This window comes from Melospiza georgiana, chromosome 6, assembly GCF_028018845.1.
Source record: "Melospiza georgiana isolate bMelGeo1 chromosome 6, bMelGeo1.pri, whole genome shotgun sequence".
Taxonomy (NCBI): Eukaryota; Metazoa; Chordata; class Aves; order Passeriformes; family Passerellidae; genus Melospiza; species Melospiza georgiana.
Genome location: NC_080435.1, coordinates 62,184,378 through 62,197,746, shown reverse-complemented (window position 1 = coordinate 62,197,746; position 13,369 = coordinate 62,184,378). Strand labels below are relative to the sequence as shown.

At 52.0% G+C, this 13,369-nt stretch overlaps 1 protein-coding gene across 3 annotated transcripts in view; it reads right to left on the bottom strand.

The window, feature by feature from the left end:
* The window catches only part of TRIM9 (tripartite motif containing 9), a 67,922-nt gene extending 54,769 nt beyond the window's left edge, over nucleotides 1-13,153 (bottom strand). For all 3 annotated transcript variants that reach the window (XM_058026444.1, XM_058026447.1, XM_058026445.1), the window contains exon 1: nucleotides 12,256-13,153. In XM_058026444.1, coding sequence (XP_057882427.1) covers nucleotides 12,256-13,071 — 816 coding nt within the window. In that variant the 5' untranslated portion in view covers nucleotides 13,072-13,153. The remainder of the gene's footprint in view (nucleotides 1-12,255) is intronic.
* Between the last annotated feature and the right edge of the window lie 216 nt (nucleotides 13,154-13,369).

The following is a 13,369-nucleotide window of genomic DNA, read 5'->3' as shown; positions in this document are numbered from 1 at the left end:
AGTGCTCAGCTGGCAGCTTGGCAGAGACATGGGCAAAGCACCTGCCAGGCAGGAATGGAGCCAAGATCCTCCTGAAGCTGCCTGTGGCCTGTCCTTGTCCATCTGACAGCCTGGCACCATGGCAGGAGGTCAGTGCAGAGCCCAAGCCACAGATGGATCATCTGGCCGCAGCTCCAGGGGCACAGCAAGGCTCCCAGCACCAAGCCCAGCAGATGTGACCTCCCTGCCCCTCCATCAGGGCTGTCCATCCTCCCTGACCTTCCAACCCTCCATCTGTCCTTAGGGCAGGTGCAGCATCCACTGCCAGGGGGCAAAAATTATTTATTTTTTATTTTAAAAAAATTATTTATTTAAAAAAATTATTTAATTTTTATTTAAAAATATGTCCTGGATTGTCAAGCAAATTTTATTCTATTTGCCATCCTTATGGCAGTTGTCTTCTGTTCAGTGGGCAGTTTTCCTTATCTCTTTCAAACCCATTCCTCCCTTAGGGAGACACCTGCTGATAACAGCTATTGAATGTCCCTGCATGGCTGATAAGAACTACAGCATCCCATTGGGAGATGTGAGCCCAGAGGGAGGAGCCAAGCATTCCTGCCTGGATATAATCTGGAGATTGTGGAACATCAGCCAAGCATTCCTGCCTGGATATAATCTGGAGATTCTGGAACACCAGCCAAGCATTCCTGCCTGGATATAATCTGGAGATTCTGGAACACCAGCCAAGCATTCCTACCTGGATATAATCTGGAGATTCTGGAACACCAGCCAAGCATTCCTACCCGGATATAATCTGGAGATTCTGGAACACCAGCACGGCTTCTCCACTGGATTTCCCAGAGGATTTCCCTCTTCCCCTGGATCTCCAGAGGAAGACTGCACCCTTCTCCAGGATCCCTGCTCCAGCAGAACCACCCCTGACACTGCAGGAGGGCTGAGCCACAATTCCAATGGGACTGCTGCCAACAGCCTGACCCACAGGGTGTCAGGTTGGGTTCTGATTCTGGCAGTGTTGGTTTAGTGTACTGCATTGTTTATTTTATCCTTTATTTTCTTCCCTAATAAAGAACTGTTATTCCTGCTCCCATATTTTTTGCCTGAGAGCCCCTTAATTTAACATTTATAGCAATTCAGAGGGAAGGGGTTTACATTCTCCATGTCAGGGGAGGCTCCCGCCTTGCTTAGCAAAGACCTGGCTTTCCAAATCGAGATAAATGAAAAAAATAAAAATTCATATATTCACGAATTTTAACTGCTGTGCTCCGTGGGAGGTGAGGAATCATCTCAGAGGTGAGAAACTGTGTCTAAGCTCTCTGATTCACCAAGGTGTGGGCTGCTGGCAGCACAGACCTCAGCAAATGCCCTCTGAGGTCCTCATTTCCTGGGAACAGAACGTCAGGATGGGAGAGGTGTTGGTGCAGGATGGAGGCAGCACAGGCTAAGCCACGGGTTTGGTGTGACAGCGTGACAGGAGCCTCCACTGGGGTGTTTTCTGGGGTTTCTGTCATTGGAAGGAAAGATGAATCTGACTTCATGTTCTTAAAAGGATTATGTTTGTTATGTTATGTTATGTTATGTTATATTATGTCATGTTATGTTATGTTATGTTATGTTATTTATATCTGTACTAAAGAATAGAGAAAGGATACAGACAGAAGGCTACGAAGATAATGAAACTCATGATTCCTGACACAGCTGAACTGTGATTGGTCATTAAGTTAAAACAATTTACATGAAACAATGACCAGTTGGTAAACAATGTCCAAACTACATTCCCAAAAAACCAAAACACAAAAAACTCCAAATCTTGTTTTCATTTTTCTCTAAAGCTTCTCAACTTCCCAAGAGAAAAAATCCTAGTGAAGAGGTTTTTCAAAAAATGACAGTAACACAGCACTGCTGCTCCTCTGAGGGAACAGCCCCACAAAGAACAGAAATGGCACAAGAAAGAGGGAGCTGGCTGAGCTACAAAGGAGCAGCAGGGAAGGGACGTGGGGACAATCAGAGGTGCTGTCACTGCTCCCTCACACAGCAGGGCTGAGCTGCAGAGCGTTTGCTGAGGAGGTTGAAGCTTGTTCTACACCTCTGCCTTCTGCACAGCATGCTCACAGACTAAAGTTAAACACACAGCACACTTCATCTGTGCTGATGCCTCAGGTTCAGCTTTTCTGTTTTTCACATTCTGTGCTGCTTTAGTGTGAGGGTCTGGGCTCCATATCAGGGGATGGTTCTGATGAGGTGCAGTTCTGAGCTCTGTGCACAGAGCAGGGAGACAAAACAATTCCTGCTCCAGCTGGGCACCAAGGACAAATGACCCAAATCTCAGCCCAAGAGCACAAACACCGTGGGCTGGAGAGAGAAAAACAAGCAGGGTGGGACTGCCTGGGCTAAAGCTGGAATGGGACAATGAACTGCAAGGTGCAAATGGAGCAGAACTGATCCCAGGGACAGAGCCCGTGCCCGGCCGTGCATTTTGGGGCCATTTTGGTTGATCTTGGGTGCAGCCCTGGCTGGGCTCTGGTGCTGCCCAAGGTGGATCCATGGAGGAGATGCTTTGAATGAATCCCTGCTTTATTCTGGAACTCCATCCAGCCTCTGTTCTAGGGCAGCCTGCTCAAGGCATCCATGTGAGCAAACCAGAGACTAAACAAGTCAAACCAGCACACCTCATGTAAATTCCAAATTGATTTCTACCCCAAGTTAATTCCTAACCCCATGTCTCCTTCCCTCCTTTTCTAGAAAAGGAGTAAATTCTTTGACTCAGTACAAATCCCTACAGTAACATTGTACCCTGCCAAAGAATGAGTGCTGTGCCACCCAGGGAATGGTGGCACTTGTCACCGAGCCAAGGGACAGCACCAGCCTCACCCAGCACCTCGTTAATCCAGCATTGTTTGCACATCCAGGGCTCTCCCAATTTATCATCTCCGATGTTCCAATGTCAGAAAGCATTTCAGTCATGCCCTCAAATCTCTGTGACTTCAGTCCTTGTCTGAGCAAGGCTGGAACTACTTTCCCAGGGAGGGAGGGAGGCTGATGCTCCTGTTGTGTCCTTGATGGGATTTCACCCAGCTCTCACAAGTTTGGAAATTCCCACTTCATCTCCACGTGTTCTGTTATCAATTCCCACCATAATTGGAGGAAGGGCACTGGTGCTAAACACACAGTTCCTGGGAGAGGACACACAGGGGCTTTGTGCAATTATTTGCCCAGGAGGATGAAGCAAATCCTTGGCAGGGAGATCTCCAGCCCAGCCCTTCCCTTTTTCCAGCATCCTCAGGGAAATGCTGCCCCAATTCCCTGCCAGTCCACCCCTGCTCCAGCCTGGATCCCTGGGTGATGTGGGTGAAACAGGGAGAGAACAGAGGGAAGGGAGGGAACTCTGCCCCCAAAGCAGAGGCTGCGTCTGGAAATCAATAAATGTGCCTTGTTAGGAAAAATCCATTTCAAAGCTTGTCACAACCCCCCTTCTGCCAGCTTTATATCCCCTGACAGAGAAAGCAAAGCACAGAATCACAGAATTCTGTTTTGAAAAGGGGATCCCATTCAGACCTCTGAGTTTGCCAGAGAGACCAAGGCACAGAGTCACAGAAATCTGTTTTGAAAGGAGGATCACATTCAGACCTCTGAGTTTGCCACTGCAGGCAGAAAGGTCCTTCCCAAGCAGGAATCCCACAGGCACAGCAGAGACCCCGGGAATCACAGAATCCAGGATTATTTGTGTTGGAAGGGACCTTAAATCCCATCTTGTTCCACCTCCTGCCATGGGCAAGGACACCTTCCACTGTCCCAGGCTGCTCCAAGCCCTGTCCAGCCTGGCCTGAAATACTCTCATGGAAAGGAAGGAGGGAGAAGGAAAATGGTGGAGTTAACAGAAGCAGTGAATTAATACATCTTGACACTGGTTATCTGGGAAAACAGAGGGATTTCACCAGAGAAAACCCCAAGAGCTGCAGGTGGAAAGCAGCTCCACAGCACAGGCTGTCAGGAGTGATGCCATGGATGCAGCACTGAGATGAAGGCAAGGCCATAACCCATCATTAATTCACACACAGAAACCCCAATCCTGCCACAGGGAACTGCAACAAGAAGGGAACTGAACTGACCATGCAAATCCAGAGAGGCCAGGAGCAAGGGAAAAATGACAGAATTTAATACAAATTAAACTTGTACACTTGGAGACCAAAAAGAAATAAAAAGGATCACTGGTTGAAAGATATTACACATTTTTGGGGGTGGTGCAAATAATTTAACTGATATTTCCCACGTATTTTGGCTTCACACCAAGCAGGAAGCAGCAGCTCCAGTGTGGGCAGCCAGGCTGGCATCTCCACAGGAGATCTCCTGGGATTTTCAGGAGGCATTGGAAGTCACAAATGTGATCTTCCACTCCAGTGGCTGCTGCAGCTGCTTCCATGGATGTGAGCTCCCTTCACCCACCCCAGCTGCAGATCCAGCCCACTCCCCTTGGGAATGGCAACTGTGGCTCCACTCTCAGCCTCCAGGCAGCATCCATGCATGCCTTATTCACATCCAATTCCAGCTTTTTTTATCCTAAACCCATCAATTCCTATAAAGGTAGTAAAGGGGAAAGGGTAATTAACACTGATGGGAAATCCCTCAACTGCCAGATCCCTCCCAGGGCAATTTCTGCTGCTACAGAACTGAGCAGGCTCCTATTAACAGCCCTCTATTTCTGTGACACGGGGAATTTAACGGCTAATTAAATACAAAAACGTGGCCCTAACCTCAATCCATGCTGTGCATATGGTGTTTGAGGTTGGCATCACCCTCACAGTCACCCCTCTGCTGCTCAAGAAAATTGCAAACTCAACTTCTGTCTTGTTCTTTCCACCCAGAAATTCTGCCCTGATCAGAGCCTCTGCTGAGCTTTTCCAGCCAGCTCCAGGTCAGGCTGCCCCCAGAGCTGAATCCAATTCTGAAGGCAAAATATGAGCTGGTTCAGGCTGCAAACAAAATTTTCCTTCCAGCAGAGGCAAGGTGAATTCTCTGCCCTGCTGCTCTCAGCTCTGCTCTCCTTCCTGCATTAATCAGGGAGCTGCCACTGGAATGGGTGAGAGCTGGGCTTCATTTCTATTTATTTGTCTCCCTGTTGAAGAGTTTTATACATTTCCCATTTATGATCCCAGACCCCAAACCATCCCTGCTCTTCCCAGCTACAACTGGATTTGAGAAACTCACCCTGAGAGTTTTACTCCTCACAGTAATTCCATCTCTTCCAGGACTTTACCTGAGCCAGGGTCACCAGAGATTTATCCCCCCCCAGCTCTCTGTGCCTCATGGGCCTGCTCTAAATAGAAATTTATCCAATTCATCCCTGCAGGACGAGCTGAATGAACAGGGAAGGAGCTGGCTTATTTATAAGCCAATTTACCAGTGTAAAATGCCTCGTCCCAAGAACAAACAAAACAAAGACCAAGGCTGACAAAAGAGCAGCTTTGAGAGTTGTTATGTTTCAGGCACATTTTTCTTTAATTACTCTTTCATACAGCTGGGAAGAGCAATGCAATTTGAAGGCACTCTGAACTAAATGAATTTGTGTGAGTTACACGAGTTAATCAAAGGCTGCTGGAAGTTCCTTCCAAGTCCAGGGAAGGGAAATATCTCCCAGTGCTATGTGCTGGATTGCTGGAAAGTGCACAGCAGGACTCCAAAAAGGAATTTGTGGTCATAGGGGAAAGGGTGGTGGCAAGTAGAAAAAAACAGGAAAGATTTAGATGGGATATTGGGAAGGAATTCTGTCCAAGGCCAGGCTGGACAGGGCTTGGAGCAGCCTGGGACAGTGGAAGGTGTCCCTGCCATGGCAGAGTTTGAGATGAGATGATCCTGAAAGTCCCTTCCAACCCAACCCATTTTGGGGTTCTGTGACACCAAGCAAAGTTTTCCCCTTAAAAGCCAAAACTTCTGGGCGCTGGATTACTCAGAGGAACAGGAATCAGCAATGCAGAGCAGCCCCAAAGCCTCCTGAGAACATTTTCCCAACAAAGATCCACCCTGTAGCAATGTCAGCTCCTGGAAAGCATCCTGTGAAACCTGCCTAACGAACAGCAAAGCCTTTCCACACTCTCAAGTAATTTATTTAACACCAGGCACAGTGTCTGCTCTTCCTCATTCTCCTGTTTTTCCAGGCTAGGGATGTGGTTGTGGGAAATGAATCTGCAGAGAATTCTTAAAGCTTGATAGGAGGCTCACATAGTAAGTGTATACAAACTTGTTCTTGTTTAGCTACTTTCTGGTAAAAGTTTTCTCATATATTTTAATTCTCAAGTAATGTAAGCTAAAAAACACTTTTAATGCATTGTAATTAGAAAAGAGCTTCTAATTATAATGGTGTCAATTATAACATCTGGATTGCCTCACCCTTCACATGAGACTGAGAATAGAATAAACGTTTTTAAAACACCACCTCTGAGTCAATAAAAACCTTAACAGGGGAATTTCTGGGTATGGATACTGCAGAAATTTCCTTGAAAGAGACACAGGAATCAGTCCCTGGGTAATTCTCCCCCATCTTAGCTGAGGTGCTCCTGCAGTAAATGCAGCAAAACCCAGCCAGGGGGGTCCTTCATTCATCAATTGGCCAAGAGAAGAGAAGACAGGGGAGAGAAAGGAAAAGGTTTGATATTTACAGATGAAGAAGGACCCCACCAGAGCTCAATCTGCTTGTGGAGCCTGTGGAGAGCCTGAGGCAGATGGTGGAACAGAGCTCTGCTCGGTCAGATCTGTGTATTTTTGGACACAGAACCATGGAGAGGTTTGGGTTGGAAGGAAACTCAAAGCTCAACTCATTCCACCCCTGCCATGGCAGGGACACCTCCCAGTGTCCCAGGGAGCTCCAGCCTGGCCTTGGGCACCTCCAGGGATCCAGGGGCAGCCACAGCTGCTCTGGGCACCCCGTGCCAGGGGACAAATTTGTTCCTCATCTCTAATCTAACCTTCCCACTGGAATGGAATAAAATCTGCAGCGATTTCCACTCACTCTGAGATGACCCTGGGCCCATTTCCATCTGCAGATAACCCAGAGGTCACCTCCTGCCCCTGGGCTCCACAAACCCCTGGAGAACTTGCTGTACCACACCACCTTTGATTTACAGGGGGTCTGGGGCTGCTCCTTACTCCATCAACTGCAGGGAGTGCAAAGCAAAGAGCCACCTGACAGAAAACTTTTATCCAAATAAATGAACAGGATCAGCAGCACCACCTCTGGATGCTGGGCAGGCACAGGCTGGTGGGAATCACAGCATCATTCAGGCTGGAAAAGGCTTTTAAATCATTAAATCCCCATGTCCCCAAGTGTCACACCCACACAGCTTTTAAATCCCTCCAGGGATGGGGACTCCAGCACTGCCTTGGGATGCTTTATCCAGTGCCTAACCACCCTTTCCATGAGAAAATGTTCCCAAATATCCAACCTGAACCTGCCCTGGAGCAGCCTGAGATGGTTTCCTGTGGAATTTGCAGGCAATTCCAACAAGGGAAGAGATGAGAATCTTGACTCCATGTTTCAGAAGGCTGATTTGTTATTTTATGATATATATCAAAAGAAAATGATAAAATGATTTATTAAAACTATATTAAAGAATAGAGAAAGGATTTCATCAGAAGGCTAGCAAAAAAAAAAAAAAGAATGAATAATAAAATCTTGTGGCTGCTCACAGCCTCGACACAGGTGGCTGTCATTGGTCATCAAGTAAAAACAATTCACATACTGGGTAAACAATTCTTCAAATCACATTTCAAAGCAGCAAAACATGGAGAAGCTGAAGCTTCCAAGCTTCTCAGGAGAAAAGATCCTAATGAAAGGATTTTTCAGAAAATGTGTCTGTGACAGTTTCTGTTGTCCTGTCCCTGTTCCCTGGGGCAGAGCCCGACCCCCTGGCTGTCCCCTCCTTGTGCAGAGCCACAAGGGCCCCCTGAGCCTCCTTTGCTCCAGGCTGAGCCCCTGCCCAGCTCCCTCAGCCTCTCCTCATCACATTTCTGCTCCAGATCCTGACATTTCTTGGCTTTTTCTGACTTCAAAGCCTCTCAGGCCGTTTGGCACCCTCTGGATTTGGCCAGAGAGGGATGGAGGAGGTGGGGAGGGCATTTGGAGGATGGATCCTGCTGCTGCAGATGGAAGAAGGGTGGTGGCCATCACACCAAGGCTTGGGAAGCATTAAGGATTCTCCCTGCTTCTCTTTAAACAGCAAATATTTTACTTTGCAAGTGCAAACAGATCTTGGTCATAGAGCAACTCCCTGGATACTTCCCCAAGTGCTGTGGGAGCAGGAATTGCCATGGACACCAGAGCAGCACATTCCCAGTGTCCAAATCTCCCCTCCAAAGCTCCTCTGGCAGCCAACACAGAGCCCTGGCAAGTGAAAACAGGAAAAATCCTCTCTGCTCATCCCTGTCCTAGCTCTGGTGACCCCTGGGCACAAACTGAGGGACCCATGCAGTGCTTCCCATCCCTGATTCTCCCCAGACGTCCAAACCAGCCAGGATTAAGTCCCAGTGTGGGATTTTTGGCTCTTAATAGGAATCACCTACATCCCTCATTGCACCTGTGCTGGGGCAGGAGGGGCTGAGCCCAGGTGACACCTGTGCCAATGAGGTGACACCTGTGCCAATGAAGTGACACCTGTGCCAATGAGGGACTGCCTGGGCTCAAGCTGGAATGGGACAATGAACTGCAAGGTGCAAATGGAGCAGAACTGATCCCAGGGACAGAGCCCGTGCCTGGCCGTGCATTTTGGGGCCATTTTGGTTGATCTTGGGTGCAGCCCTGGCTGGGCTCTGGTGCTGCCCAAGGTGGATCCATGGAGGAGATGCTTTGAATGAATCCCTGCTTTATTCTGGAGCTCCATCCAGCCTCTGCTCTGGGGCAGCCTGCACAAGGCATCAGTGAGATCCCTCCCAGCCTGTTTGTATTTGTACACAAGCATCCATCCATGCACCCATCCATCCATAAAAACACCATCCAGCTGCTGAGCCTGCACTCTGCACACATTTCCAGCAGAAGAGGGACTCAGATGTGTGAGGAATAAATGATTCAGCTCCATCTTGTGCTCCTGCTCCTGGCATGCCAAGCAGCATTCCAGCTCGTCAGGATAAAAACCCAGACAGCTGCAATATCTGTGCAAAACTGGGACAATTCAGATTAAAAACCCATTTCCCTCTGTGCTTCTCTGAATCTTCACCCTGCTCCCAACAAGTGAGAGGAAGACGGGGGCAGAGAGCATTTGGCACAATCTGTGTCCAGCTTAGAAAGTCCAGCTCCCTGAATGACAACTGATTGTGCCTCAGCAGAGATTATTTCCAATGATCATCCCAGAGAACCTTCAGGGAGGAGAGGGGAAACTGGGGCAGCTCCCAGAGAGGGCTGTGAAAAACCCTTTGGATTTGGTTCCAAGGGGAGCACGGTGCAATTAGCAGGGATTGATTGCCCTGGCTCTGGCAATCACCTACCGGGGCATGAACAGAGCTGCCTTCAGGAACCACAGCTTAGCCAGGCTCTGGGGACAATCCCAGTCCCCCCGGGCCACAAGGGAAGAGCATCCCAAAGAACATTCACACCAAGAGGTGCTGGAATGGCGCAAGAGAATTCAGGAGCTGCCTGATGGGTGTTCATTAAAAGAGAGTTGATTTAGGTGGGATATTGGGCAAGAATTATTGTTTGGTAGGGTGGTGAGAGGTTGGCACAGGGTGCCCAGAGCAGCTGTGGCTGCCCCTGGATCCCTGGAAGTGTCCAAGGCCAGGCTGGACAGGGCTTGGAGCAAACTGGCATAGTGCAAGTGTCCCTGTGAATGGCAGGGGATGGAACAGGATGGGATTTAAGGTCCCTTCCAACCCAAACCATTCCATAATTCCCTCCTGTGAGCTGCAGGTATCATTACACTGCTCATCACAGAGAAAAGATCAGGCAAAAAGAGACAGTCACCCCTTCAGCAAATCTGTCCCACTGCCAAGGGACTGTGCTCTCAAAAAATGACACCACCAGACACTCCTGCAAGAGGATCACCACTCCAGCCCACAGGTGCTTTGGTTCCTAATGCCCAGTCCCAACCAGCATCAAGCTTGGAAATCGTGGGTATTGGTTCTGGGGTTTTTGTTTGTTTGTTTTGGTTTTTTCCCTTGGTTGGTTGGTTGTTTTGGTTTTTTGGTTTGTTGTTGTTGTTTTTTTTTGTTTTTTGTTTTTTTTTTTTTGGTGTGTGTGTGCAACAAACATTAAGGTAAATAAGCTTGCCCCCTGATTTTGTTAGATGGCATCTCAAGTAACAATCTGAGTTCTGGCCCTGAAATCACTCCTTCAATTGTTCCTTAACACCCATTTAACTCCACAGACTCCTCCCCTCCCCAAAAAAGCAAACTAGCACCAGGTAATACCAGTGAACCCCCGCAGAACCACAGCTCTCTCAAGACAGATGAGGCTCCATTGTCCAAGATCATCATTTGAAATAATGTTACATTATCCTCATCTGTCAGCTACATCAATGAAACAGCACTTGGCTAAAGCTCTCCCCTGGGAAAAGGGATTTGGAAGGAAAAGCTAAAGCTCATTTCATTCCAACCTCTCTGCCATGGGCAGACACCTCCCACCAGGGCAGACCAGGCTGCTCCAAGCCCTTTCCAATGAGAGTAAAGCTCTCCAGGTGGAATTTCCTGTGTTCCAAACTCAGCCTGTTGCTTCTCTTCCCTCTGCACCACTCCACAGGATCCTGGCTCCATCCTCTGCCTCCTGCCAGCAGCTCCCCTGCCACCTGTGCCACCCTGACCCTGGGTCAGGAAACACCCAGGCTCATCCCACACCAGTGCCAGCACTCTGGGATCAGGGATTGCACCGCATGGATGGGGACGGGGGCACCAAACTGCCCTGGTCTGGCACATCTCCACAAGAGCTCTGAAAACCTGGAGAGGAGCTGCTCCTGTTTGCTCCCAGCAAAGGGGTCAGGAAAAACCCCTTCCAAAGCACCACCAAACCTTCTCCTCGCAGCACAAGGTGGTCAGGAAAGCACCATCAAACCCTTCCAAAGCACCACCAAACCTTCTCCTCGCAGCACAAGGTGGTCAGGAAAGCACCATCAAACCCTTCCAAAGCACCACCAAACCTTCTCCTCGCAGCACAAGGTGGTCAGGAAAGCACCATCAAACCCTTCCAAAGCACCACCAGACCTTCTCCCCACAGCATAACGTGCTTACCCCCTTTTTGGGGCACTGTGACAGCAACAGCCTGTCCCTGCATGCACACACTGACCCAACTGGGGTGCAGAGCTCCATCCCAGAGATCTGCATCCAGCCAGAGCATCCCGAATTATTCCTGGAAAGCAATCCCAGCCCGGTCCCTCCCACCGGGAGGTCACACCCTCCCCAACCCCTTGTCACAGGTCCCCCCCACCTGCTCCCATCTGCTGGAGCGGGGCCAATTAGGGCGATGTTCATGCAGGGAATGACGCCCATCCCTGTCCGCCCGTGTCCCGCTCACTTCTGCCCCAGTTCCCTCGGCCCCTGCTGCGAGGAGGCAGAGCACGGAGGAGCTGAAGATGATGATGATGATGGCCACATCCCTGCCTCAAGCTCCAGCACGGACGCGTGGGGAGCGAGTGCAGCTGATCAGTATTCACGGACAGCTCCCGGCTGCCCGCTGCCTCCTCCTCCTCCTCCCGGTGACTCCGAGTGCGGCAGGAGGTGGCTCCCCGCGGCTCCCACGGTGCATTCACGCCTCCCTCCTCCTCCTCCTCCTCCCCAAACCATCGCTCCTGTTGCTTTCCCAGCCCTGCGGCGCGGATGTCCCCGAGCCACCCCCGGGGGACCCTGCCAGCCCCTTTGGGGACCCACATCAGGGGAGCATCATCTGCACGATGCCAAGGTCCCCACGCCGAGGGGACAACACGGGACGGGAGAGGATGAGGATGGCTGAGGATGAGGAATGGCCGGGGATGGGAATGGCTGAGGATGAGGATGGCCGAGGATGGGACGGGAGAGGATGGGACAGCTGGGGATGGGAATGGCCGAGGATGAGGATGGCCGGGAATGGGAATGGCCGAGGATGAGGATGGCCGAGGATGGGATGGGCTGAGAATGGGATGGCCGAGTATGGGACAGGAGAGGATGCGATGACCAAGGACGGGATGGCCAGGGATGAGGATGACCGAGGATGGGATGGCTGGAGATGCTCCCACACTGCCAGCCGGGGAAGATGGAACCTGTGGGCACAAGGCGGCTCTGCTGGAGCTGCTGGCACAAGCCGGGGCTCACCTTGTGCAGCTTCCACATGGCACCCAGCGCCTTGACCTCGTGGCTGGAGTGCTTGCCCTCCTCCAGGCACTGGTAGCACACGGGGCTCTTGCACTGCACGCAGTACATGCTGTGGTTCTCCAGCTCGTGGTCGGTGCAGGTGGAGATCTTGCGGGGGCTGAGCCGGCGGCTGACGCGGCCCTGGGCCGGCGGCACCAGGCGGTGCTTGGCCAGCGGTCCCCGCGGCGGGTGGCACCGCAGGCGGCACGGGTCGCAGTAGAACACGTCGCACTGCTCGCACATCACGGCCGCCTCCTTGGGCGCCTTCTCGCAGAGCTGGCAGCGCAGGGCCGCCGCCCTGCCCTGCTGGTAGCGGTCGATGACGCCCTCGAGCAGGCGGTTGCGGGGGAAGCCCCGCAGCCCGCGCTCGTCCAGCACCAGGCTGCGGTGGCACTGCGGGCACGTCAGGCACGCGTTGCGCGGCGGCGGCGGCGGCGCCAGCGCGGCGGGAGGAGGCGGCGCGGCCGGCGGGAACACGCGGACCCCGTTCGGGGACTTCTGGCACGGCGTGGTGGGAGCGCTGGCGAAGCCCCCGTACGAGCCGTAGCCGCTGTCCGCCTCGCTGTACAGGCTCATCTTGTCCAGGTCCAGGTAGTCATAGTCGGAGACGGCCGAGCCCGAGGCGCGGCGGCTCTGCGGAGACTCCGAGTCGGGCGTCTGCACCAGGATGTTGCGGGCGCACGCCTGGCACAGGTTGTGCGAGCAGGGCAGGATGATGGGCTCCCGGTAAAAGGAGCCGCACACCGGGCATTTCAGCTCCTCTTCCATCTCTTCCATAGGGGAGGGAAGGAGGAGGGCGGCGGCGCGGCTCCGGCGGCCGCGGCAGGAGCCCGAGGAGCGACCCGCACCGCACCGCGCCTCGGCGCCGACTGCCGCCCGCTCGCCGCCCGCCGCCGCGCGCGCCGCCGGGCCCCGCCCCCCCGCCCCGCCATTGGCCCGCCCGCCGGCGCGGGGGTGCGCTGCGCGCTGCGATTGGCTGATATGCCCGTCCGTCAACTCGCGGGCCCGCCCCCCGGCGCCGCTGCGGGGGCTGCGCTCGGGGCTGCGGCGCCGCTGCGGGGTCCGTGAGGGCGAG